Source organism: Monodon monoceros, unplaced genomic scaffold (genome assembly GCF_005190385.1).
Source record: "Monodon monoceros isolate NGI ecotype Baffin Bay Population unplaced genomic scaffold, NGI_Narwhal_1 Super_Scaffold_12, whole genome shotgun sequence".
Taxonomy (NCBI): domain Eukaryota; kingdom Metazoa; phylum Chordata; class Mammalia; order Artiodactyla; family Monodontidae; genus Monodon; species Monodon monoceros.
In genome coordinates this window covers 60,515,381-60,542,950 of record NW_021703768.1, presented here as the reverse complement: position 1 = coordinate 60,542,950, position 27,570 = coordinate 60,515,381, and the positions used below count along the sequence as shown (strand labels likewise).

Sequence of the window (27,570 nt, the reverse complement as noted above, 5' to 3'; positions counted from 1 at the left end):
AAAAAGGAAAAAAAGAGACAGAAAAAGAGAAACAGAAAGACAATGTATGGCTATATTTTGCTAATTCTACCAAAACTCAAGAACTGAGAACTGATCAAGAATGAGAACAATGCTGTGCGGCGTGACCAAAAATGAAAAAAAAAAAAAAAAAAAAGAATGAGAACGAAGCTAGTCCACATAGAACCTAGAAACCAAGACCACCCAAACCAAGGTTTTGAACTTAAGACATGAACAAAACACATGAAGAAATAAAGAAGTCAGACAGTGTTAGCCTTTAAGCACACAGGTTTTGAAGTCAGACAGAGCTGGAATACAGTTTATGTTGCCAGTTAACCGTGACCTTAGAAAAATTACTTAAGTTTTTCCAGGACTCAGTTTCTCCACCTATAAAATGGGGATAATCCCGTGTAAGTTGATTGCTCCGGGCACCACGCCTGGTGACTGGACACTCAGTGTGATAACCCCTGTAGTAAAGAATGTTTGAGACCATGGAAAATTCCAAACACCTCCCAGCTCTCCAGCTTCAAAAAGCCTGAGAAACAAAATGTGAACTCTGGGATCAAATGTCAGTTGCTCAACTTCCCCTTGGCTGGAAAAGATTCATATTGATTATTTGTATTTAAAAATATCAGCGCTCTGAGAAGTTATGCTTTCATCTGTCAGATCACACCTGACTGGCACTTATCCAACACAAACCCAAGGTTAGAACTCAAAACCTGTGAAATTAAAAACAAAAGTCTCCCAACTCTGTGTCCCAACCCCAGGCTTGGCTGATAATCCCGCTGAGTCTAGATCTGCCCCAAGGCATTTGACCTCCCAGTGTCCTCTGTTCCCTAAATCCAGTCCCTTGTCAAACCCTATGGCTTCTCCCTTTATAACCTTAATGTCTGTGCCTCCCACTCCCGCTCCACAATCCCTGGTCACTGCCCAGCTGGATGGCAGCCCCTGAGGCTCCAGCCACAAGCACCACACCCTGGCAGGCAGGGCTGGCTGGTACCCTGTCTTCTCTGGTTCCACTGAGACAGCCTACTGAGCCTCACCCTCGCCCAGGCTACACCCCACGACCTTCTTCTCACAGGTTACTGCCTCTCCCTACCATTGGGATGTGCCTTGCTGGGTCGAGCCCTGGCCTCCCAAAAAAGGTCCTGTGTCTCTCTGGCCTATGACTCTCGAGGCCAGCCAGTTAGAAGGCAGCCCCAAACAGACCAGTCCTCAGCGGCAGGCCCTCCCCTTGCAGGAGCCAGACCCTGAGAAGGGCCCCTGCTTTCAACTCAGCTGCGCCCCCTGCCCCACCAGCCTGCCAGCAGCTGCACGGAGCAACCCCGCCCTTCATCTTGTCCCCCTGGATGGCAGAACTGAGGGCAGAGTCAGGGAGAGAACAAGGAAGAAGGGGGAAATGAAGAATTACCATAGAAACATGAAAGCTATTTATGGTTTGAAAATGCAGTTAGGAATTCCTTAAAACTTCATTAACGTTCTGTATAGAGCAGCAACATGTCTCTCAATAAGTTGATTACCAAGAAAGGTATTTCCCTCCCAATTCCAAATTTCTATTAGCATTGCGTATGAACACAGCCATGGGCAGCATCCTTAGGAATAAAGACAGTGATGTCCAAAAGCGCAGAGGAAATCCAGAGGATTCTCTAAAGCATTCTCCAGTCCATAGATTCTTTTTCTTGAAGTATGTAATCATAAATACTCAGAGTTAAGCAATCCCACACGCCAGGCTCTCCCTTGCTTAAACATTTGTAACATTTCTCCTTTCAGAGCTGATTCTCTAACTCACTACTGGGTAAGGCCAGAGCTTGAGGCTTGATCTAATCAATGAGGTGTCCTTTTGGTATCTGAGTTGTAAGCACTGACACAAAAGGAATCACACCCGTGTTTTGTTTCCTTTCCAGGGCACATACAAAACTGTCCCAGACTCGCTAATACAAAGAACAGCTTGGCTCACATAAAGGGCTCTTTGAAGATAATATTTCTAAACAAGCCCATCACCAAGGGAAGGCTTTTTCGCTTTGTTTATTTTCAGAGGTAAGACAGAAAAAGTAAGCACAGCAAAAGATTTGTATGCATTTTCTCTTTCCTTAAAAAAAGGAATATTATATTTCAGGAACTTTCCTTGGGAAACACAATAGCAACCCCATTCATAACTACTTGCTCAACTGCAATTTGCAAACTCCCTCTCCATTTCTTGCCAAGATTCCCTCTCCCATTCCCTGACCTTCATAACAGCTCCAGCTGGATTTCCTTCCTCAATCCCCAAAGAGAACCCACTATCTTCAATTCTGCACAGTTGTCCTAAAAAACTGAAGAACTGAAGTTCTTAAAATAGACTTATTTTCATCATTTAAATATATTTTGCAGAGATTAATATGAAATCTACTCAGCAGTATTAATTCTTTTGGAAAGGCAACTCCTTTCATTTAAACAGCGAGATTTCCGGCATCATAGAGAATTTTCAAAGTCCATATAGATAGCAGACTTGTTTGCCTCATTTCAGCAAAATTCGCACTGCAAAGAAGCTATCAAGTTAGCTTTCTGGGCCTACCTGAAAAGAAAACTTAATCCATTTAGTATTATTTAATATGGTAGAGGAAGGAACAACTTAGTTTAAAATGGCTCACGATTCAAAAACATCAAGGCATAAATAACCTTAGTACCATCATCATTTAGACCAAGTCATCATCTAATTCCCGGTTTGGTTTCTGACAGTAATAAAGTCTATTCCCCTTACCCCCCCAAACACACACAAACTGCCCCTTTCTGGGGTCAATTTCAAAGGCTATGTACACACCCTGTAGAAGGCAGCTTCTAAGGTGGCCCTCAGTGATCCTCACCTTCTTGAATTCATCCCTTTGTGTAATCCTTTCCCCTTGAACACAAGACAGATTTAGTAACTTGATTCTAATGAATAAAACACAGCAAACTACGGGATGTCATTTTTGAGAACTTGAGGCTACAAGACTGGCTTCTGCTGTACGTGCCGTTTCTTGCTCTCGGGCTCGCTCACCCTGATGAAAGCCAGCTGCCACGGTGTGAGCTGCCCTAGGGAGGGCCCATATGTCAAAGGAAGCCTCTGGCCAACTGTCGAGGAGGACTAGGTCCTCAGTCCCAAACTCTAGCTGCCAACACCAAGTGAGCTTCCGGAAGCAGATCTGTCCTGCCTGAATCTCGAGAGGACCACAGCTTTGTGAGAGACCCAGAACCAGGGGACCCAGGAAGCTCTGCACAGATTCCTGACCCTCAGAAGGGAGATCGGCTCAGTGCTTTGTGACCACCTAGGGGGGTGGGATAAGGAGGGTGGGAGGGAGACACAAGAGGGAGGAGACATGGGGATATATGTATATGTACAGCTGATTCACTTTGTTATACAGCAGAAACTAACACACCATTGTAAAGCAATTATACTCCAATAAAGATGTTTAAAAAAATAAAATAAAAACAAAGAAAAATAAAACAAACAAACCAAAAATTTGTCGCTTAAGTCACTAAGTTTGAGAGTAAACACAGTCATGGATAACGAATACATATGCCAGACATTCTCTGCCCTCCTGCCACCATTATGATTAGCTCTCCATGACATCATCTAAACCCTTCAGCCTGTAGAGAAACACACCTCCTAGGGTGAAGAGCCACTTTGTAAAGTAGTTATCTCTCTTTTTTGAGATATGCCCTAAAAATATGTGTTTTTCATTTTTCCTTCATTGCCATTAATATTAGTGTTTGGGACTTAATTAAGAAGGCTTTATACACAGACTTCATCATTTTATAAACTGTGAGCAATAATTTCAGCCACAGTCATTTTAATACACAAGCTACCTCTTCCTCTCTTCATTCATTGAAAAATACTCTATACTCTTTTCTGGGTATCTTCTAGTTTACTGTAGTGGCATTAAGTTGTCTAGAATTACTAGACAGTGGGTCAGTGGGTCACATCTGACTATAATATAGAATCTTCCATCAACACAAATATCAAATTTGACCTCCAGGCTGACAGTCTAACCAAATCATCTAGAATCCTGTCTACCATGAATCTAATTCATATCCTACTTGTTACCTCCAGGAGAACTAAAACATACAGGAAACAGGATACAATCAATCCTCATTAGTAACAAAAATTCAATGCTGGGCATTAAATAATTCATTCAAATATGGGGGAGACACGATGTCACGGATACCTTATAATTGGGGTATTTGACCCAGATGGTGATGTCAGAGAAGGATTCCCTGAAAAAAGTGAGCTTCCGTCTGAAGACAGAGCAGAGTCTCACTCGATAATGAGGAAAAGGAAGCAGCACATGCAAACATCCCGTGCAGGAGAAAACATGGAAATGAAAAGGGGTCAACGTGGCTGGAAGATAGAGCAATAGGGAACAGGGCACATGATGAAACTGGAGAGGCTGGAACGACTGGACTATGTGGAACCTATGAGTCCCTAAAGCACTTCGGTTTTTATCCTGAGTATTGAGAAACCACTGGAAGATTTTGAACCGATCAGAATTTTGAAAAGATTCATCTGATAAAGGACTGAAGCAACCAGAGGTGTGGGGAAACCAGTTAGAGACCACTATAGCAATCTAGCAAGTGATGTTGGAAGCCTGCAGTAGGTTGATGCTGGAATAGAGAGGTGAATACACGAGAGAGATTTAGGAGGATGGTGGGTTAGATACAGGGAGATACCCATGCACACACATACAGAGAGATTAATAAAGCAAACAAAAGTGAAGGAAGGAATTTCAAACTCATGAGTAAAAGCTTTAACCTCATAGCAGTGAGCTTTTTTGAGCACAGAATTATTAGTTGTTTGGTCTCCATCTCCCAAAGTGACCCTATTGTGCCTGTTTCCACACGGTGGACGCTCACAAAAAAACTGGTAAACGGTGTTTAGACATCTCATGTATGTTTGGAGTACCTTCTATACTCATTTTATCTGCTAAACACCATTTAATCATATTCAACAGCTTTACTAAGACCTCTCCAAGCCAGGCTGAGCAAAGGAACTTTTCTTTAATAACAGCTTTAATGAGATATATATACAACTGACTCTTTCAAGTGTACAATTCAGTGGTTTTTAGTATACTCAGAGAGTTGTGCAATCATCACCATAATCAGTTTTAGAAGATTCTGGTCCCAGCAAACAGAAATTCATACCATTAGCATCACTCCCCAACCCCCCAATCCCACCAGCCCTAGGCAACCACAAATCTACTTTCTGTCTCTGTGGATTTGCCTATTCTGGGCATTTCATATAAATGGAATCCTAACAATATGTGTGGCCTTTTGTGTCTAGCTTCCTTCATTCAGCATATTTTCAAGGTCCACCCATGTTGTAAGTATGTATCAGTACTTCATCCTTTGTTTTTTAAGATTATTTTTTATAGAGCAGTTTTAGGTTCACAACAAAATTGAGGGGAAGGTACCGAGGCTTTCCATATACCCCCTGCCCCCAAAGACATGCACAGTCTCTCCCATTATCAACATCCCCTGCCAGTGTGGAACATTTGTTTTAACTGATGAACCTACATTGACATATCAATCACCCAAAGTCCACAGTTACATTACAGTTCACTCTTGTTTCTATATATTCTGTGGGTTTGGACAAATATATCATGGCATTTATCTATCACTGTGGTATCTTACAGAGTATTCTTACTGCCCTAAAAAATTCTCTGTGCCTCTATACTCATCCATCTCCCCACAACCACTGATATTTTTACTGTCTCCACAGTTTTACCTTTTCCAGAATATCAAATACTTGGAATCATATAATATGTAGCTTTTTCAGATAGGCTCTTTTCACATCATAATATGAATTTAAGGTTCCTCTGTGGCTTTTTATGGCTTGATAGTTTATTTCTTTTTAGTGCTGAATAATATTCCATTGTCTGGATGTATCAAAGTTCATTTATTCATTCATCTACTGAAGGACCTCTTGATTGCTTCCAAGTTTTGGCTGTTATGAAAAAAGTTTCTATAAACTTCCATATGTAGCTTTGTGTGTGGACATAGCCTTCACTCCACTGGGTAAATAGAAGGAGCACAACTGCTGGGTCATATGGTAAGAATGCGTTTAGTTTTGTAAGAAACTGTAGAACTATATCCCAAAGTGACTGTACAATTTTGCATTTCCACAAGCAACAAATGAGAGTTCCTGTTGCTCCACATCCTCGTCAGCATTTGGTGTCGTCAGTGTTCAGATTTTGGCCATTCTGGTGGGCGTGTAGTGGTGTTTTGTTGTTGTTTTATTTTGCATTTCCCTGATGACCTATGAAGTGGAGCATCTCTTCTTATGCTTATTTGCCATCTATATATCTTCTTTGGTGAGGTGTCTTTGGCCCATATATTAATCAGGTTGCTTTCTGACTGTTGGGTCTTAAGAGTTCTTTATGTATCTTGGATAACATTCCTTTATCAGTGTGTCTTTTGCAAATACTTTCTCCCAGACAGTGGCTTCTCTTCTCGTTCTCTTGACATTGTCTATTGCAGAGCAGAAACTTTTAAATGTAATGAAGTCCAGCTCACCAATTCTTTCTTTCATGGATCATGACATTGGTGCTATATCTTAAAAGCCATTGCCAGGGACTTCCCTGGTGGTCCAGTGGGTAAGACTCCGTGCTCCCAATGCAGGGGGCCAGGGTTCAATCCCTGGTCGGGGATCTAGATCCCACATTCATGCTGCAACTAAAAGTTCGCATGCCACAACTAAAGATCCCACATGTCACAACTAAGACCCTGTGCAGCATGCATGCATGAATGAATGAATAAATAAATAAATAAAGCTATTGCCATACTCAAGTTCATCTACGGTTTTCTCCTTTATCATTAGCCTCTGAGAGTTTTATAGTTTTGAATTTTACATGTTGATCTGATCCATTTGAGTCAATTTTTGTGAAGGGTGTAAAGTCTGTGTCTCAATTTCATTGTCTGCATGTGGATGCCCAGTTGTTCCAGCACCATTTGTTGAAAAAAGACCATCTTTGCTCCACTGTATTGCTTTGTTCCTTTGTCAAAGTTCAACTGACTGTATCTACAGGGGTCTATTTCTATGCTCTCTGTTCTGTCCCACTGATCTATTTGTCCATTTTTTCACCAGTACCACACTGTCTTGATTACTGTAGCTTTATATTAAGTTTGAAGTCGGGTAGTGTCATTCCTCCAACTTTGTTCTCCTTCAATATTGTGTTGGCTATTCTAGGTCTTTTGCTTCTCCATATAAACTTTAAAATCCAGTTGTTGATATCCACAAAATAACTTTCTGGAATTTTGATTGGGATTACATTGAGGCTATAGATCAAGCTGGGAAGAACTATCTTGACAATATTGAGTCTTCCTATCCATGAATATGGAATATCTGTTTATTTAGTTCTTTGATTTCATTCATCAGAGTTTTGTGGTTTTCCTCATATAGATCTTGTATACATTTTGTTAAATTTATACCTAAGTATTTCATTTTGGGGGATGCTAATGTAAATGGTAATGTATTTTACTTTTAAATTCCACTTGTTCATTGCTGGTACATAGGAAAGCAATGGACTTGTATGTTAACCTTGTATCCTGCAAGCATGTTATAATTGCTTATTAGTTCCAGGATTTTTTTTTTTATTCTTTCAGGTTTTCTATATTGTCAATCATGTCATCTGCAAACAAAGATTTTATCTTCCTTTCCAATCTGTATATCACCTATTTCCCTTTCTTGTTTTATTGCATTAGCTAAAACTTCCACTATAATATTGAAAAGGAGCGATGAGGGGGAATACCTTTGGCTTGTACCTGATCTTAGTGTGAAAGTTTCAAGTTTCTCACCAGGAAGTATGATGTTAGCTGTAGGGTTTTTGTAAATAGTCTTTCTCAAGTTCAGGATGTTTCCCTATATTCCTACTTTACTAAGAATTTTTATCATGAATAAGTACTGAATTTTGTCAAATGCTTTTTCTGCATCTAATGATATAATCATATGATTTTTTCTTATTTAGACTGTTGATGTGATGAAGCACATTAACTGATTTTCAAATGTTGAACCAGCCTTGCAAACCTGGGATAAATTCCACTTGGTTGTGATTTATATAGTTCTTTTTATACACTGTTAAATCTGATTTGCTAATACATTTTTATAGCTGAATAATGTTTCATTATATGGATATATCACACACTGTTTATCCATTCATCAGCAGACGGACATTTGAGTTGTTTCCACTTTTTGCTCTAATGAATAACACTTGAATGAACATTTGTGTGCAGGTTTTTGTGTGGACATAGGTTTTCAATTTTCTTGGGGATATACCTAGTGGTGGAATTGCTGGATCATATAGTAACTCGGTATTTAATTTTTTGAGGAGCTACCAGACTGTTTTACAAAGTAGCTCCACCATTTTACAATCCAACCAGCAATGTACGAGGGTTCCAATCTCTCTACATCCTTAAAAACACTTGTGATTGGGGCTTCCCTGGTGGCACAGTGGTTGAGAGTCCGCCTGCCGATGCAGGAGACACAGGTTCGTGCCCCGGTCCGGGAGGATCCCACATGCCACGGAGCGGCTGGACCCGTGAGCCATGGCCGCTGAGCCTGTGGTCTGGAGCCTGTGCTCCGCAACAGGAGAGGCCACAACAGTGAGAGGCCCGCGTACCGCAAAAAAAAAAAACAAAAAACACTTGTGATTGTCATTCTTTTTGATTATAGCTATCCTAGCATGAAACGGTATCTCACTGTGGTTTTGATTTGCATTTCCCTAATGACTGATGTTAAGCATCCTCTCCTGTTCTTACGGTTCATTTGTGTATCTTATTTGGAAAAATGTCTATTCAGAAACTTTGCCCCCTTTTTTTTTTTCCGGTACGCGGGCCTCTCCCTGCTGTGGCCTCTCCTGTTGCGGAGCACAGGCTCCGGACGCGCAGGCTCAGCGGCCATGGCTCACGGGCCCAGCCGCTCCGCGGCATGTGGGATCTTTCCGGACCGGGGCACAAACCCGTGTCCCCTGCATCGGCAGGCGGACTCTCAACCACTGCGCCACCAGGGAAGCCCTGCCCATTTTTAAATTAGGCTATTTACTTTCTATGGTGTGCTGTAAGAGTTCTTTATATATTCTGAATACAAGTCTCTTACCAAATATATGATTTGCCAATATTTTCCCCCGATTTGCCAATATTTTCCCCCATTCCATGAGTTGTCTTTTCAATTTCTTGATGGCATCTCTTTGAATAAAAAAGGTTTAATTTTCACGATGTCTAATTTATCTAGTTTTCTTTTTTTGGCTTGTGCCTTTGGTGTCAAGTCTCAAAACCATTGCCTAATCCAAGGTCACAAAGATTTACTGCTGTGTTTTCTTCTAAGAGATTTACAGTTGTGGTTCACACATTTAGATTAACAAAACCATTTTAGGATAATTTTTGTATATGGTATGAGGTAGGGATCCAAATTCATTTTTATGCATGTATATATCCAGTTGTCTCAGCATCATTTGTTGAAAAGACTGTTTTTCTTCCCCCACTGAATTGTCTTGATTGAATGATTTTTAGATTAAACTAAGCTTGCATTGCTGGGATAAATCCCACTTGATGGTATACAATCCTTTTTAGATGTTGCTGAACTCAGTTTGAGTTTGTTGAGGATTTTTGTATTTGTATTCATAAGGGATACTGGTCTGTAGTTTTCTTAAGGTACCTTTAGTTTTGGTATCAGAGTAATACTGGTCTCAACAGAATGAGTTAGGAAGTGTTCTCTCCTCTTACATGGTTTGGAAGAGCGGGAAGTTTACTGAGTATTGACTCAATCCTTTTTACTTGTTTTACATCGATTCAGTTTTTAAAATTTCTTCTTGAGTCAGTTTTAGTAGTTTGTGTCTTTCTAGGAATCTGTACATTTCATCTAGGTTAACTAATCTGTTGGCATATAATTGTTCATAGCACTCCGTCAACATCCTTTTTATTTCTATAGTGTTGGTAGTGATATCCTCCTCTGAATGAAGCAACTTTTAAATGGTCTGAGATTAATGATCACAGAATCTTGAAAGTAATAAAACCAAACTTAAAGATACACTGGACTCTTACAACTCTGAATTTTAAAAAATTTTGAGTTACAGGACATATAGGCTAGGTATCCTTCCAGTTCTCACCCTTGGAAAGAAAAAATCGAGGCACAAAGACAAACCCAATGCATCTCTACTTGAAATGCACCAAAGTCAGTTCAACTGAAATAAACAAGAAACACTTCCTAGCTAAACTTTCACATTCTAAGTGTACCATTCAGTAGAAATTCAATATTCTGAGGCAGCTACACTCACATGAACACACACGTGCATGCACTATAATAAACCCGGTATGATAAATTCCTAAGGCATTAACATTGTAAAAGAGTCAGGCAATAAACCCTTTCAAATAAATAACTTTTTGAATACTAACTCACTCCTTCATTTATTTCCTGAGTTCAGGACCATCGAATTCTGTACACTATGCTTTCTGAAATCATAACAAACATATCTATTAATAGCCACATAATTCTTACATACTCCATAACCAAAAAACAGCTTCCCTAGGCTTCCCTGGTGGCGCAGTGGTTGACAGTCTGCCTGCCGATGCAGGGGACACAGGTTCGTGCCCCGGTCCGGGAAGATCCCACATGCCGCGGAGTGGCTAGGCCCGTGAGCCATGGCCACTGAGCCTGTGTGTCCGGAGCCTGCGCTCCGCGACGGGAGAGGCCACAACAGTGAGAGGCCCGCGTATCGCAAAAAAAAAAAAAAAAAAAAAAAAACAACTTCCCTGAAAGTCATAATAAGTGTTCAGATATTAATAAAAGATTCATAAATACATATTACATCTAATCTCTTCTTTTAAGATAAATTTATGAAAACCATCCTAGAGGAAAAGCTGTGTATTTTACAATCTATTCTTTCAACAAAATTATTCCTAAGGAAGCTTTCTTCAAAGAACTTGGGCTAATTGTTACGTTGATTTTTTTTCTTTAAACTTTGTCTTTTTTTAAAAAAATAAATTTATTTATTTTTGGCTGCATTGGGTCTTCGTTGCTGTGCACGGGCTTTCTCTAGTTATGGCGAGCGGGGGCCACTCTTCGTTGCCGTGCACAGGCTTCTCACTGCAGTGGCTTCTCTTGTGGAGCACGGGGTCTAGGTGTGCGGGCTCAATAGTTGTGGCATGTGGGCTCAGTAGTTGTGGCTCGTGGGCTCTAGAGCACAGGCTCAGTAGTTGTGGTGCACGGGCTTAGCTGCTCCACAGCATGTGGGATCTTCCCGGACCAGGGCTTGAACCCGTGTCTCCTGCATTGACAGGTGGAGTCCCAACCACTGCGCCACCAGGAAAGTCCAGCATGTTTATTTTGAATGTCTGTGAATCCCTCTCCCTATCTAACTTTAGCCACAATTTGACTAAAAGCATGTTTTTAATAATCTTAGACTGACGGTGAGTCTTCAGTGACTTGCAACCTAACTGTCAACTTCCAGACACATTAAATAACCTTAAAAACTGAGCCTTTAGAGCTTAGAGCTACAAGGCTCTGTTAAAACATTAAACAACCTTGAAAACCCCCCTTTTAAGCAATTTTGAGGCCAAATTAGTGCATGTGTCACTGAATGTTCTTCTACAAAACAGTGATTAGAAACCTCATTCTTCTAGCTCTGTAGGTAGTTATTTATCAGTGATCAGAGATAATTAACACCAATGACCATTAACTCCATGTTTATTTTCTGCAGAGATGAGAGAGCTGGAACATATCTGTCCATGAAACAATACTGTTGCTTGATCACAGCACAAAGCATTAAATTAGAATCTAACCCATGGCATATGGGCACTGCAGTATGCACCCAGCAAAGGACAAAGTTCTGATTCCCCTGATACCGAGGCCTAAGTGCAAATACTTTATCTTCACTTTCTCCTTGAAGAACCCAACATTGACTTGTAATCTAAAAAGTCTAAAAGAGTCAGTGTGATTTTAGAGACAACATATCCTAAGCGGTCACACACCCATGGGTTAAAAAGGAGATTGCTGTCATAAACCTACTCTCCAGCTTAGTGAACGATGGACTTCAGTCTGAAATGCTATTTTTCTACTGGGCATATAGGAATATATAATTATACATTGATTAATAAGAGTAGTAATAATTATAATCATTGAGGTAGAGTTGGGGAAAAGATATGAGGCGGCTCTGGAGGAAAAGGAAGTTGATTTAAGTCTCTGCTGCTTCCCTATATCCATGCCAGAGAGATGAGAAATTCTGAAATAATCTGCAATTTGCCTAGAGATTTCTTAGGAGGTTCTAAGAAGAAGGAACAGTTGCCTCCCTAGTGCCTTGACCATGGTTGTGGTAGCAACTTTTTCTCGGTTGTGCCATTTACAAAACACAGGTGGTTCTTCTCCCATTACCTTACTACCAAAAAGGCTGCAGATGAGTTATTAAAAATACAGTACCCCAAAGCTCATCTCCAAGAGAAGGTGCACAAATAGACTAAGTTTGAATCTTACCTTTTGGCTTCCTCCAGGTGGCACAAATATTCATACGCGATATTCTGCCGCCTCCTCTCATCCATCTCCTCTGCCGAGAGTCTTTCGTCGTCCACAATAGCTAGAAATAGAGGATAACATCACATGACTTGTTAAGGGCAGTGTTCATCAAATAATGAGATGACCAACTAGGAAAAATGCATATGCAGCCCAACACTGAATAATGAGGGATGGGGGTATTGAAACGTCAAGCGCAGGAAGAGATTTGCTGTTGGACTTTACAATATTATATTATTTCTAGCAGAAAATGCAATACTGAAGTATAAGTTGACATGAAATAATAGAAGGAGAATAGCAATCAGATTTCACAGACATGATGCCACAGGATTTAGACAGCCTCAAGTCAATTAGAGGACGGTCTACCAGCAACAACTTCGCTCAACAAGCTTGTAGAACTGGTCCAATGGCTCAGCTTGGACCATCCTAGAAATTCTGGGGCTGAGCAACGAATCTACAAGGACCTGTGTTTTAACACTCCTAGAGGGAATTAAGGTTTCTCATCCAACCCAAATCCTACTTTACAGATGACAAAGTCACTAAAATCCCTCCCTCGTTTATCTCTTGGTCTTTACAAGGCTAACTTTCCCTGGTCAACAGGTATCCAAAAGAAAAAAGCCACGGAGACAGCCAGTGAGCAGAGTCTCCAAGCCCACACCCTTTATTCCAACACAAGCGTAGTTTATAAACTGCCATGCTTCAGCCTTGCTTTTCTGTAGAGAGCGCAGCTTCCCCATTTCCTGATTGCATTTCCTCTGCCTGCGGGCTCAACAGTACCCCACAGCCGCCAACAGTCACATCAGCCAACTCTTAGCTGCCTATTTACACGACAACACTCCTCTCTCATGAAAAGGACCCCCTTTTCCTGTTCAGTCCTGAAATTTCATTCTGATGGTTGTAAAATGAATGTGGTTTCTCATTTGTTAGATTACTCATCTAACGAAGACAATATGTGCAGGCAGCAAGGCTGTGGTCACGAGGGGCAGGACCGTCCGTGTTTGCTCTTTTGTTCCCCAGCCGCCAGCGCCAGTCAGCCGTTCCATAAATGGGACCCCTGGTCCCAAGCAGAGGAGAAAAGGATGTGAAGGTCATTCATCCATCCCTAGGAAAGGTCAACCCCATGCCCTACTGATGAGGAATCTGAAATATCAATCTGGCAGACAAAAGGCAGTAAGATCACATTTTGAACTCTTACTGGGCAAGTACAGTGTTCGACACTTAAGATCGAAAAATAATACCAAACCATCAAAGAACTCAAAAGAAAGGGGAGATTAAATTTACGTCAATATAAAAAATGACGGAATACCGTAAGCATGGAAATATGTACTAGATGCTTATTTATTGAGCACTTACTTTCCTTCAAGGGTTAGGCAGTGTTTTCTATGCAGTGTTTCATTCAAGTCTCACAACTCTCTCTGAGGCAGGTGCATAATCTATCCCACTTTACCCTGTGAGCAAACAGGCTGAGAGGCCATTTGCCCAAGTGAAGAGCAGAAACATTAGAGCTAGAAGTATTTGGATGGGATGTAAAAAGCAAGTACAGAACTTTGGGAAATGTCTTTGTTTATGGGGGAGGAAGAAAAAGAAGCAGCAGGAGAGGCTGGAAGAGCGCTAGGACAGGCTGGTATACAACAAAAGCAGGGCCAAAGGAGCAGGAATTTCCACACGGATCACTATCCTTTCCCGATTCCTGCCCCCGTCCGACGACTCCCAAGTTTCCTTGTGGCTCCATTCCTTAAAACGGGGAGACCTCAGCCCACACCAATGACACCGAGAGGGCTCAACAAAGATTTGTATTTGTCAAAAGCATCTTTTTTTTTTTTTTTTTTAACAAATTGAATCTGATTTAACTTTAGAAGAGAGCTTTCAGATTTAGGAAACGTACCGAAGCTCTCGAACAACCCTCCTCTGCACCTCCACTCGGAGACCCCAGGCCTCTGACATCTCTCCCCTGGGCTCTTGCAACGGCCCTCAAACAGCCCCCCAGTCGCCACCCCTCCTCCACCCATTCTCCTCACCGTCCCCAGAAGCATCTTTCTAACATACAGTCCTACTGATGCCATTCTTCCTCTCCAAACCTTCAATGGATCCCTACTTCTTACAGAACAAAGTTCAGGAAGAAAACACGTTCTCTCCCCTCCCCTACCTGAAGCCTACAGTTCAGCCACCCTTCCTGGCAGCACCAGGTTCCAGGCCCAAACCACTCCCTTTTAAGTTTGAATTCTTCTGCTCTCCAACATCTCTCTGTCTAGAAAGCCACTGTCCCACCTGTGTGTGACATCTCTGTATCTTCTTGAGCAAACTTCTGTGGATCTCGAAATCAGAAACCATCCCCAGTCCTCAGCACCTTGGTCCACATTTCTATTATATCACTCATCGTGGAAGCCCCCACTGTAACTGGGTCACATCTCGCTCTCCAGACTGGGGATTCTTTAGAGGAAACGACTCTTTTGCTTCATCTTTTATGTGGTTCCTTGCACGGAGAGGGCACTCAAATATTTGCTCAGCAATTATCTTCCAGTGAATCTTTAGTAAGTGCGCTAACCATCATCCTGACATGAATATACTTTGAAATTATGATCTTCTCATTCTGGGTTTTCTTAGAAGATTCCCGGCATGCCCGCGTAGCATCAGCTCATCCTCCATCTCCATTGTTCCTAACAGTTAATCCCCAGGACCCCCCATGACTACCAGCTTCTCATTTTAATTTCAGTCTAAAGACTGCCTCCCATTTCTGACAGAATATTTCCATTTTATGGTACCTTCAGCATGTTAAAGCTTGAAAGCAATAGAAAACTCTCAGTCGGAGTCCACCTGGTCATTTTGCCCTCCTCAGAGGTAAAGGTGGGGTCACTCTCACTGCCACCTTCCTTCCTGGCTGCTGCTTCCTTCCAGCCTCAACCAGCCCACCCAGTAGGAGGCGGAAGCACCAGCAGCGCTGGCCCCCAGGCCTCTGCCCCCCAACTGCCTCCACAAGCCATGCAGCATCCTACCAGCCCAGGGCTGCTGGGGGCTCTCAAACTCTGACATCACCCTGCCCAAAGAGAAGATCTGACTTAACGTTTGAATTAAAACACACTCTCCCCACAAAGTTTTATATTGCCACTGCAACGTTTTGGCCATAGCTGATGGAATTCTGTCTTGTTTTTTTATAAATTTATTTATTTAAGTAATTTACTTATTTTTGGCTGCATTGGTTGCACGCGGGCTTTCTCTAGTTGCGGCAAGCGGGGGCTACTCTTCGTTGCAGTGCGCGGGCTTCTCATTGTGGTGGCCTCTCTTGTTGCGGAGCACGGGTTCTAGGCGCGCAGGCTTCAGTAGTTGTGGCATGTGGGCTCAGTAGTTGTGGCTCGCAGGCTTAGTTGTTCCGTGGCATGTGGGATCTTCCCGGACTAGGGCTTGAATCCGTGTCCCCTGCATTGGCAGGCAGATTCTTAACTACTGTGCCACCAGGGAAGCCCCTCTACCTATCTTTAAGGCTCAATCAAGGGCCACTTCCTTCCCAAAGTCTCCCCTGACTATTCCTGTTCACACTGTCCTCTCTCCTGGCACTGAAACCGGACAGGACCCTGTGGGAGCCTCCCGGGTACAAATCCTTTCCGGGTCCCCTGTTTCTTGTTTGCAGGAAAAAAATTTTAGCCTCCTAGACCTTCCCTGAGTACCAAAGGACAGACTCAAACAGTTACTAATCAGGGAAGGGAAGGAATGCAGAAACAAAGAAGGAGCAGTCAAGAAACTATAGTGCAGCGATGGGCAGGGTCCCGGTTCCTCCTCAAGGAACATATATAACAATATCTTTGAGTTCACTGAGCTGCACTCTACAGTCTGCGAGCCACAACTACTGAGCCCACGTGCCACAACTACTGAAGCCCTCATGCCTAGAGCCTGTGCTCCACAACGAGAAGCCACCGCAATGAGAAGCCCACGCACCGCAACAAAGAGTAGCCCCCGCTCGCCGCAACTAGAGGAAGTCTGCACGCAGCAACAGAGACCCAACGCAGCCAGAAACAATAAATCAATAAAATAAATAAATTAAATAAATAAATTAAAAAACATATATATCTTTGAGTTCTTCTACAGGAACTAAGGCCCCCACCCAGGTGGAGGATGGTAACTTCAGGCTGAGCACAAGATTCCTAGAGCACCACCCTGTTACCTCACCACCAGAAGAAGAAGAAAGCCACACACTCTGCAGCCCCCACCCCAAATTCTGCCTATCAGAACTTCTCCCCGAAAACCATCAGAGAGTTTGGGGGTTGTGAGCACGAGCCACCTGTTCTCCTTGCTTGGTCCTGCAATAAACCTTTCTCTGCTCCAAACTCCCATGTTTACGTTTCGGTTTGTCTGGCCTCACTGTGCGTGGGGCACACATACCTGCGTTTGGTACCAGTAACTCCTATACTACTTCGTTTAACAGTAAACTCCTAGAAGACATATCTGTGTCCTCACGGTGAGCAGCACGCTTCCCTGCACAGGCTGCATGCTCCATTCAAATATCTGATGAACAACTAATCTCTTATCAGGAAAGAGTAATAAATGGGCTTTAAAGTATCTATGGGGGGTAGTTTTATTTGCCTATTTACACTGAATAAAGGACGTGGTCATTGATGGAGCAAATAACAGCGCCATTCTATAGACTTTACTTGACTCAGATTCAATTCACAGATTCTATGAGCCAGGCATGAGTCAAAGCACCAGGGACGGGGCAGTGAACAAAACAAAAAATGTTTGCCCTCATGGGGCTTCTTTTTACACATCCCTTCCTTCCCTCCTGACCCGGCCCACTGGACCACATACCTGGCTACTGCCCTTGCGACCACACACACTTCAGTCTCACCTTCCTTCCTTCATAATCTATTGTCAAAGCGTAAGCCAAGGTTACGAGTGTGAGAATGTCTTAACCATGACAAAAGCAGAGCCCTCTGGGCCACAGAGGTTGCCTGCAAATATTTCTGCATTACTCAATATTTCCTAAGTAGCAACTTCTAATAAGAGCCACTGGCATGGATGACACTGCCATTTAAAAAGCCATCACGGAGCTGATAAAAGAATACACTTAAGCATGACTTTATCGCCTATGAAGCACTTTTCCACATTACTGTGTGCTTTTCATCATCTCCCTGAAAGATAGGAACGAACTCTTTCTTACAATTGAGGAGAAGGGGGTCATGCAAGGGAAAGGGACCGCCTACAGTTACTGCTGGGTCAATGTCAGAGCCAGGGCTGGAACTGAGGTCCCTCAGCACCTCAGCCCCTGCTCTTTGCCCAGCGCCATGCTGCTGCTGAATCTGAATGAGCTGTGGAAGGCGCTTGTCACTGCCAAGCCCAAGGGAAGATCACTGAAGTGCCTTCAGAGTGCCTTTTATTTTATTTTATTTTATTTTATTTATTTATTTTTTTGCGGTACGCGGGCCTCTCAGTGTTGTGGCCTCTCCCGTTGTGGAGCACAGGCTCCGGACGCGCAGGCTCAGCGGCCATGGCTCACGGGCCCAGCCGCTCTGCGGCATGTGGGATCTTCCCGGACCGGGTCACGAACCCGTGTCCCCTGCATCGACAGGCGGACTCTCAACCATTGCGCCACCAGGGAAGCCCGAGTTGCTTTTATTTTAAAGCAAATTGATTAACTGAGACTTCCTCTAAAGTTCATCTTTACTTGCTGCCTTGAACCCTAAGAAACACGACGACGTTCCTTGTGGAGAACAACTTCCTTAAGTATTAGCAACTCACAAAACACTTTGTTATGTTAGCTGACATTGGCTAAATGATGGTAAAGCAATCACATTCTGTGGAAATTGCATTATAGGGTTTATTCAGAGGTTTAAGGAACAGAATGAGTCTGTAGAAAAGGTTTTGAAATAGAACTATAAGGTTAGAGACGGAAGGAACCTAAGGAGATCATTTTTCAAAGGACACCCACAAAATCCACCGGGAAAATAGCCCAAGACCTACCTTATTCATGAAGGAGTTGGCGTGGTCACTTGTTCACTTCAGCTACTCTACTTGCTCCCTTCACACAAGGACACCAAGGCCACCATCTCCTTTGTATTAAAATTTATTCATTTGTTCAACAAATATTACAGTGGCTGCTTTGTGCCAGTCTGTTCTAGGGACTGGACACAAGTGACAAGTATGACACACTAAGTCCCTCATGAAGTTTTTATTAGAGTTAAACAACTAAAACATTGGCATACTTACAGGATGCTTAGGTAAGTAGGGATATACTGGAGGGAAGGCTGGCAAGAATCACAAAACCAGGGTTGGGAATCTCCACTTTACAAAACGGTATTATTTAAGAAAAAGCAGGTTAAGAATATAATATGAATCATCAATTCATAGAAACGTGCCATAGTTTAGCATTGTATGGTCACATTGTTGTTTTGTGTAACTCAAAATTTCTGTAAGGAACCCTGAATATCCTCAGGTAGGTCATTCAATTCAAACATGTACTGAACCATCTTTCAAGAGTTCAGACTGCCTTTACACCTAAATGGGTATCTCCTCCCTCTCAGAACTTATGGTTACCAGAGATGTATACCCCATGGAAGAGAACTGATTCCGAAACCCTAAAACTGGGGCAGGTTACAGGGGTAGGATACAAAAAATGAGAGAACCCCAAGTCCAAGATTTCCAGTAAGCTGATACTCAGTAAACTGACCCGTGATATATTCTGGCTTCCTACCAGCTTCCTGGAGCATTTCGCAGCTACTTAATCTTAAGCCTTAAAGGACCACACGATCAAACTTCCCTAAACTGAACTTTCTTTTGAAAAGTAGACAAACCTGGGGTTGAAGTCCTTAGCAACCCGAAACGTATTCCCAGGCACCCTAAAGAATATGAAACAACAATAGAGACTGTCATTCCACCTGTTTAAGACATTGAAGGTTTCATCAAGCCATGGAAATTATAAGACACTGAGTGCATGGGCTCACAGCTCATCCATCTCCACATCCCTACGAAGTACCTGGTAAATAGTAGGTGCTCAGTAAAGTCTGCTGATTGGCATGTTCAGCTTTGTGCTTGACGGGCAGAGATGCTATGTCCTTCCTAAATTTAGTCCAACTAATTCCAAGCCCTGATGGTAATACAGCCATACTGTCCCGATCCCAAGGGAAGGAGAACTGAATTTGAAGTCTGTCCTCCACACCTTTCCTGGAACTTCTCCCCCAGCATACATTTCTAAGAACTCTCCAGAGTTATAAATCAACACACAACTTCAGAGGATATTCAGGTTACATATGGCATTAAGGGACTGTGGCCACCTCCTCTAAAACCCTAAATCTTCAAGTTCAGCATTAGAAGGAGAATTTCCTAGGTGGGGAAAGAAGGGTAACCAACAAACTACACAGCTTCCTTACAAGCATTAGGGTCTCTGATTGGCTACCAATGTCCTTTTTCAAGTGAGGTTATTAAGGCCCAGAAGAGTTAGATACCTTCTTTGTTGTAATTACTCAGAAAAACGAGAAACATTTCAGGCTTTGTGAAAAAGGTTACCCCTTTCTGCAAACATGATTTAAATGTACATAGCTTTAAGATCCACATATGAAAAAGAGTTCTTTGATTCCACTTTGATACAAAAGGTCCCAAACTTTTCCCCCCAAGAATGTGATCATACTTGAGCACCTAAGATGCCATCTGTTTCTAACAAGGCTGGATCTCAAAACCCAGGACACCTTTTCAGAACAGGACCTCACTTCTACATCTCACACATGGGGGTAAAATTAATTTGGGGCCACTGTGAAAACGTGAACAAGAATGTCTTTTTTTTTTTTTTTTTTTAATAATCTGGAAACTCAAAGCAGACCATGAAGATGTTAAGGCCCATATACAAAGGTGGGCCAACCTGAAGTCTGGGATGGGAGGGAGGGGTCTGTCTGGAACTTTGCTCAATTTGGGAGAAGAATTAAAAGCAATGATTCTCAGATTTGGGATTCTGTAGTCAATTATAATTGCAAAAAAAACATTTTTGGGACAAAAACCATCTCTTTTGCTACCAAGTCGGCACAGGGAGAATTCCATTTGCTCACTGCCTGCTCCTACACACTTTGTCATCCCCACACAGATCTCAGTAAGGAAGAATGGAGTGTCAAGTTTCCAAGGCCAATTTAAGACTTTTTAACCCCAAGAGCTAAAATTACAGAAGGAATTATAAAAATCTTTAGTCTGGATGAGCTTCTACTATTTTTAAAGGAAGGGAAAGAAATTCAACTCATCTCACTTGGATAGGAACTTTCTGTGCTTTAGATGCTCAGTGCAAAAATGCTCCAAATTATTTACAACCAGTCCTAAAATGATTCTCCCTGTTTTCTACAGATAATGAATATTTTAAGGACACAGATGTTTACCTAAACTTTAATACTTCATGGGAATAATGCTATTTTACAACTGTTAAACAGACTTAGCAGGTTACGTAGTGACAGTTCCTGGGCTGTTCTCAAGAAGTAGCAAGTCACTGGTAATACCCTGTCCCTGTCCCCTCAAACTACTCCAAATAACCCAGAATATCAGAGGGTGTTGCCACAAAGCTAGGAGTCTTAGAAGACAATAGAATAGGGCAGCTTGGCCTAATTTTTCCTTGACTATTAGGAGAAAAGAAATAATAAATCACAAATAGTTCAAAGGTAAGTGCAAGAAAACAAAACAGCCTCTTGGTTGTGAGTCTTCTCTGCGTTTCAGATGCCTATGTTGCCTTTCTCTCATTCACGTGAGCACTTTGTGATACGTGCATGAAAAGTAGCAGACAGAAAGGATTAACACATAATGATCACTTACTATGTGCCAGATACTTTACATATATTATCGCTTATCCCCCTTTAAGATAGGAATTTGAATCTCCCCTTTTCTGGTGGGAAAAAAACTCAGAGAGGTTCGGTCATTTAGGTTTAGGTAATTCTAAGATCTTAACGACAATTCAGTGGCAGAATTGGGATCTGAAAGAACTCTGATTCCAAAGTTCTGATCTTTCTACTCTCCCCAAGTCCTGCTGCCTCCCTGCATGTAAATGTTTGATGACTGGCCCAGCGGCCATTAGGCTCTTCTGAGGGTGTTATTAATGGTATTACTGATATCTCATTAATCAGCAGATAGATTTATGTGACTTTATTTTTCCTACTGGAAACCACATCAATTAGCGCTATTATCTTGAGAAAGTATAGACAGTAAAATTACAGGCTTATTTCTTAGAGATGCAGAAACCTCAAATGTAGTCCAATGAAGGAAAAAATATTAAGATAGTATTCAGTACTGCCAAGTTAGACTGTATCAGGAATGCAAGAGTTGAAACAAGATCAAAACAAAAAACTAAATGATGCTACGTACATGATACATCACGTCATATGCAAAGTCATATGATCAATAAATGCTGAGAACACGTTTGAGAAAATTTACCATGTTTTACTGAGGCACCCTCCCCCATTCTACTTACTCCTCTTTTCCCCCCAAAGGTGAATTTCTGCCTAAACTGACAAAGATACCTGATTTTTAAAAAAGGGAAGGGGGCGCTGAGAAGAAAGAGCAGTGATTTTGGGTGCCTATAACACTGTCACACTCAGTTATGAAAGAGTTAACTAGGTACTTCCCTGGTGGTCCAGTGGTTAAGAATCTGCCTTCCAACGCAGGGCACATGGGTTCGATCCCTGGTTGGGGAACTAAGGTCCCACATGCTGTGGGGCAACTAAGCCTTCACTCTAGAGCCTACACGTCACAACTAGAGAGCCCGTGAGCTGCAACTACTGAGCCCACGCACTCCGGAGCCTGTGCACCACAACTACTAAGCCTGCACGCCACAACTAGAGAGAAAGAGAGAAGCCCTCGTGCCGCAACTAAGACCCAATGCAGCCAAATAAATAAATATTTTTAAAAAGAGTTAACTAGACACTCAGTTTCCTCATCTGAAAAATGGGAATAATGCCATCTACCCTCATGAAGCTGTTGTATGATTATTTGTAAAAAATATTTTAAAATCATATATTTTAATAAATTCTAATATAATCAAATATTAAATTAGTTATAAGATATAAAACTTACAAACATGTATAGTAAAGACACAGATAATCAGCTAGTTTTTCCAAGGATAATTGATTATACTCAATTTTTCCCTCACTCAGCAGCTTTAGCATCTATGTCCCATATAATTTGCAAATTGAATGTATTTGAAGCTATATAAATTTTAAAAAGCACCACAATTTTAATTCCACACACGTATAGATATTATATATATATATATATGTATGTGTATATTGCTATAATAATTATATAAGAGTATATCATATACACTCTAATCAAGGGGAAAAAACCTAAAAGGAAATGCTAAAATGTTAAAGCACTTGTTCCCAAAAGGAGGGCTCTGGAGTTTTTTCCTTAACTTTGATTCCTACACATTTTCCAAATATCTGTACCAGGGGTCCCCAGCTCCTGGGCTGTGCACCAGTACCGGTCTGCGGCCTGTTAGGAACCAGGCCGCACAGCAGGAGGTGAGCGGCCGGCAAGCAACCAAAGCTTCATCTGCTGCTCTCCACTGCTCACATTATCGTCTGAACCATCCCCCGCGCCCCTAACCACCCCCCCCCCCCCCCACCCCCCCGTCCGTGGAAAAACTGTCTTCCATGAAACCGGTCCCTGATGCCAAAAACGTTGGGGACCGCTGCTCTGTACCACTGATGTGTACTACTGTAATTATATCAGAAATAAGATTAAATTTGTTTTTATGTTCAGTTACAGAAAGATGTTTAAAATATGATGAGGAATAAGCCTTAATGCCAGTTTCACTGAGAAAGATACCTTTCATGCAACTAATTGACCCATTTGAACTTCTAGAAAAGAATCACAGGCAGGGCTTCCCTGGTGGCGCAGTGGTTGAGAGTCTGCCTGCCGATGCAGGGGACACGGGTTCGTGCCCCGGACCGGGAGGATCCTACATACCGCAGAGTGGCTGGGCCCGTGAGCCATGGCTGCTGAGCCTGCGCGTCCGGAGCCTGTGCTCCGCAACGGGAGAGGCCGCAACAGTGAGAGGCCCGCGTACCGCAAAAAAAAAAAAAAAAAAAGAATCACAGGCATTAAAATTTATGATGAATATTCAATCAGCTTTATTGTGTAAAACACACACACACACACACACACACAGAAGTTCAAAGACAGCAGAGAGGAAGATGATTAATGGCACCACACTCTGTTGGAAGGTGTGGTTAAGCTCACGAGAGAGAAGAGGTAGGGATAGAGGTAAGTGAAAGGGAATGAACAGAAGAGGACCTAAGCTGGAGAACAAAGAGAAGGCTGCAGCAGACCTATGTGACATGAAAGCTTACAAGTCTGAACTAGAAGAAAACCACGGGTATGCTTTACAAGAGCACAATTTGGCAACAGGACGAACAGGATGAAGAAGAGCCTGGAAAAAAAAAAAAAAGAAGAGCCTGGTACGGGGGAAGAAAAAGGAAGCCAACAGAGAGCAGCCAACTCATTTTGTGACTTCAGATGGTGGACGTGGAAACTGCACATGGCTCTGCACCAGAAGGGCAACCCCCAGGCCAATGTCCGTAAAGACAAGTTTGTGTAATTAACAAGGAAACAACATGGAGGCATCCCACTATTGTAGGGGTATATGAGGAGCTGACTTTAAACGTGTTATTTAGAAGAGGACTTTAATAAAACAGACTCAGAAGCCTAGGATGTAGAACAGAAGGGTACTATTAATGCAAGCATATGCTGTTTGTTAGTGAGTGTGAATGAACACATGATTCGGGACAATTTTTTTTTTTTAATAAATTTATTTATTTATTTATTTATTTTTGGCTGCGTTGGGTCTTCGTTGCTGTGCGCGGGCTTTCTCTAGTTGCGGCAAGGGGGGCTACTCTTTCCTTGCGGCGTGCAGTCTTCTCATTGTGGTGGCTTCTCTTGCTGCAGAGCACAGGCTCTAGGCACACGGGCTTCAGTAGTTGCGGCACACGGGCTCAGTAGTTGCGGCACGTGGGCTCTAGAGCGCAGGCTCAGTAGTTGTGGCGCATGGACTTAGTTGCTCTGTGGCAAGTGGGATCTTCCCGGACCAGGGCTCAAACCCGTGTCCCCTGCATTGGCAGGCGGATTCTTAACCACTGAGCCACCAGGGAAGCCCAGGACAGTCAATTTTTAAAGCATGCCAAAAATTCAGCTCTCCGATGGATCATACTATGCAAATGGAGGTATGTTGGCAATATAGTCACGGCTACAGAATTCATTTCAACTTGACTTTGGACTAAAGCAGTTTAGGCTAGTTTTAATGAGCAAGAAGCGTCTCTGGCTTTTAAACAGAGTATGAAAATCGGCGTCAGCTCACACATTTAGGGTCTGTGGGATACTGGATTCGTGAGAAATCATAAAATGCTGCAGATCACACCAACAGCAAAGAGCAGGACTCGAACCAGCTTTGGCCTCACAGAATTCATCTACATTTATGAAGCGCTACCACATCAATTAGATCATATGACTGCCACAGCCCCATCAGATAGATGGACAAGCATTATTACCTCCACTTGACCAGGGCTAAAATGCGGTAAGTGTTTTGCTCAAGGTCCCAGAGCTCATAGATTACAGAGCTGGTTTGTATTTAAAACCAACTCCTGGCTTCTGTTTAGTTTTTACTGAACTTTTGGAGGTACCCTATTACATTAGAGCAAACATATTTTTATTCTTCTAGGTCAACGATACAGGGAGCGGCAGGGGGAACTGGAATGGCCGATGCGGGAAGGGAGTTGAGTTGGCAAGAGTGAGTGAAGCAAACATCGAGTTTGCAGGCTGAAGAGAATGTATACAAACTGTGATTTTGTAAACTACTTGGAAAGTGGATAAAATACCCTGGGAACGGCTCTCTTGTGGGAAAGAATTTACCCCACTTGGGCAACAAAGCTGAAAACATTTTGGTTTTGGCTTGTTGTGTGCTTTTTGTTCTAACACGCAGAACTACTGCTCATAGAAAGTACAGGGTCCCAAATTTAGAAAAATGGATGCATTTATAAACACAATGAAAAACACCAAAGTTTTTAGAAATTAGAATTCTTTAGTCCAAAGCTCAAAAAACTTTATAGAGCAGCCAGGACAGCAGCCACCTTAAACATAATTCATGCTCTTCTGCTTCGGACTTAAATGAATAACTGATCTCCCCTGGCATTTCTTTTCTGCCTGGGGACAAGGACCATGGCACTATATGTAAATCCCCTTGCACCACTGGTCCGATGTAGATGAGAGGAGAAAGCCAAATTGGGTATCGGCACTAGTTCCTCAGAAGACCTGAATACAATTTCAGAATTAAGCCATTGTTTCTACTCCAGAGAGGAGAGCCCTGCTAGCATCTGTGCAGCAGACACATCCACGTTTATGAAGCCAAGTGAGGATGGAAACTTATTCATACAATTGATCTGTTAGGTGCAAAATGCTGGCAGACAATTATGGAGATGCAGAGTCCTAAAATGCCTTCCAAGTGGCTTATAATTAAAACCAATAAATACAACAACAACAGAATGTGCTTCTTTTGGTAAGTAGCAAAGTCTCTAACTAGCAGTTAAATAGTCACAGCGCACGTCAGGGGTGGAGGGAAGAGATGGGATGAGGCGGGAGAAAGGAGTCTGTGCCCTTAACAGTTTACGATCTAACAGAAAACATTTAACATTGGAGAAAATTTTAGAAAACCTTTGGAAAAAGGGCCAACTAATGACAGGACAAAGGACAGAAAAGCCAAGAGGAAGAGAAGAGAGTATTCAATGATAGGATTACTCAGAGCCAGTTTTCTAGATTGAGTTTGAAGTCAGGTTTTGAGGGAGGGGAGAGAAAGTTGGGTGGGAAACACAACTAGAGAAGACAAGAAGCATGAAGAAGTTGCATGTGCACTTTCAAGACGCATCGTTGTGCTCTGTCTCCTGTCCCATTCCTCAGCCCTCCAAGTCTCCACTCCTCCCCTCCCCACCCTTCCAAGTCGCTGAACGTCTTGGGAGGAACCAGGACATTGTATAGCTGTTTCTGAGCCGTGTAGTTGAAAGGAGTACAGGTGGTGTGATGACAGTGGGAAGGTCAGATGATAGCTCATCATTAAAGAGCTGGGCAGAGTTTGATTCTATTAATAAAAACTCTTTCAACAAAGTTAACCTGGCACTTCTACCTGATAACACACATAATCTCCTATGTAGTTCCATATATAGTGCATTTGGCATCAGTTGTTAAATCAGGGACATAAATTACTGTACTTACTATTAATTTAAATACTCAAACCAAGTTCCTTATTTTACCATTCATCAGTATTCAGAGTCAACAAGGATTTGTTTTTTCTTGGAACATGTGCAAAGTTGCATCCATGGGAAACGGAGATGGAGATTTAAGAAACAGTCCTATGTGGAGAAAAGGGAACCCTCCTACACTGTTGGTGGGAATGTAAGTTGGTGCAGCCACTGTGGAAAACAGTATGGAGGTTCCTCAGAAAACTAAAAATAGAATTACCACATGATCCAGCAATCCCACTCCTGGGCATATATCCAGACAAAACTATAATTCAAAAAGATACATGCACCCCTATGTTCATAGCAGCACTATTCACAATTGGCAAATCATGGTAACAACCTAAATGTCCACTGACAGATGAATGGATGAAGAAGATGTGATACATATATACAATGGAATACTACTGGGCCATAAAAAAGAATGAAATAATGCCATTTGCAGCCACATGGATGCAACTAGAGATCATCAAACTAAGTGAAGTAAGTCAGAGAAAGACAAATACCATATGCTATCACTTGTATGTGGAATCTAAAATATTTCACAAATGAACCTATCTATGAAACAGAAACAGAATTACAGACATAGAGAACAGACTGGTGGCTGCCAAGGGGGAGGGAGTTGGGGGAGGGATGGAGTGGGAGGTAGGGGTTAGCAGATGTAAGCTATTATATATAGAACGGACACACAACAAGATCCTTCTGTATAGCACAGGGAGCTATATTCAATATCCTGTGATACACCGTAATGGAAAAGAATATTAAAGAAAAGAATGTGTGTGTGTATATATATATATATATATATATATATATATATATATATATATATAT

At 42.2% G+C, this 27,570-nt stretch overlaps 1 protein-coding gene across 4 annotated transcripts in view; it reads right to left on the bottom strand.

Moving 5' to 3' along the window:
• IQGAP2 (IQ motif containing GTPase activating protein 2) overlaps positions 1–27,570 on the bottom strand; it is a 284,603-nt gene that overhangs the window by 225,026 nt on the left and 32,007 nt on the right. For all 4 annotated transcript variants that reach the window (XM_029216538.1, XM_029216541.1, XM_029216540.1 and 1 more), the window contains exon 2: positions 12,473–12,572. In XM_029216538.1, coding sequence (XP_029072371.1) covers positions 12,473–12,572 — 100 coding nt within the window. The remainder of the gene's footprint in view (positions 1–12,472; positions 12,573–27,570) is intronic.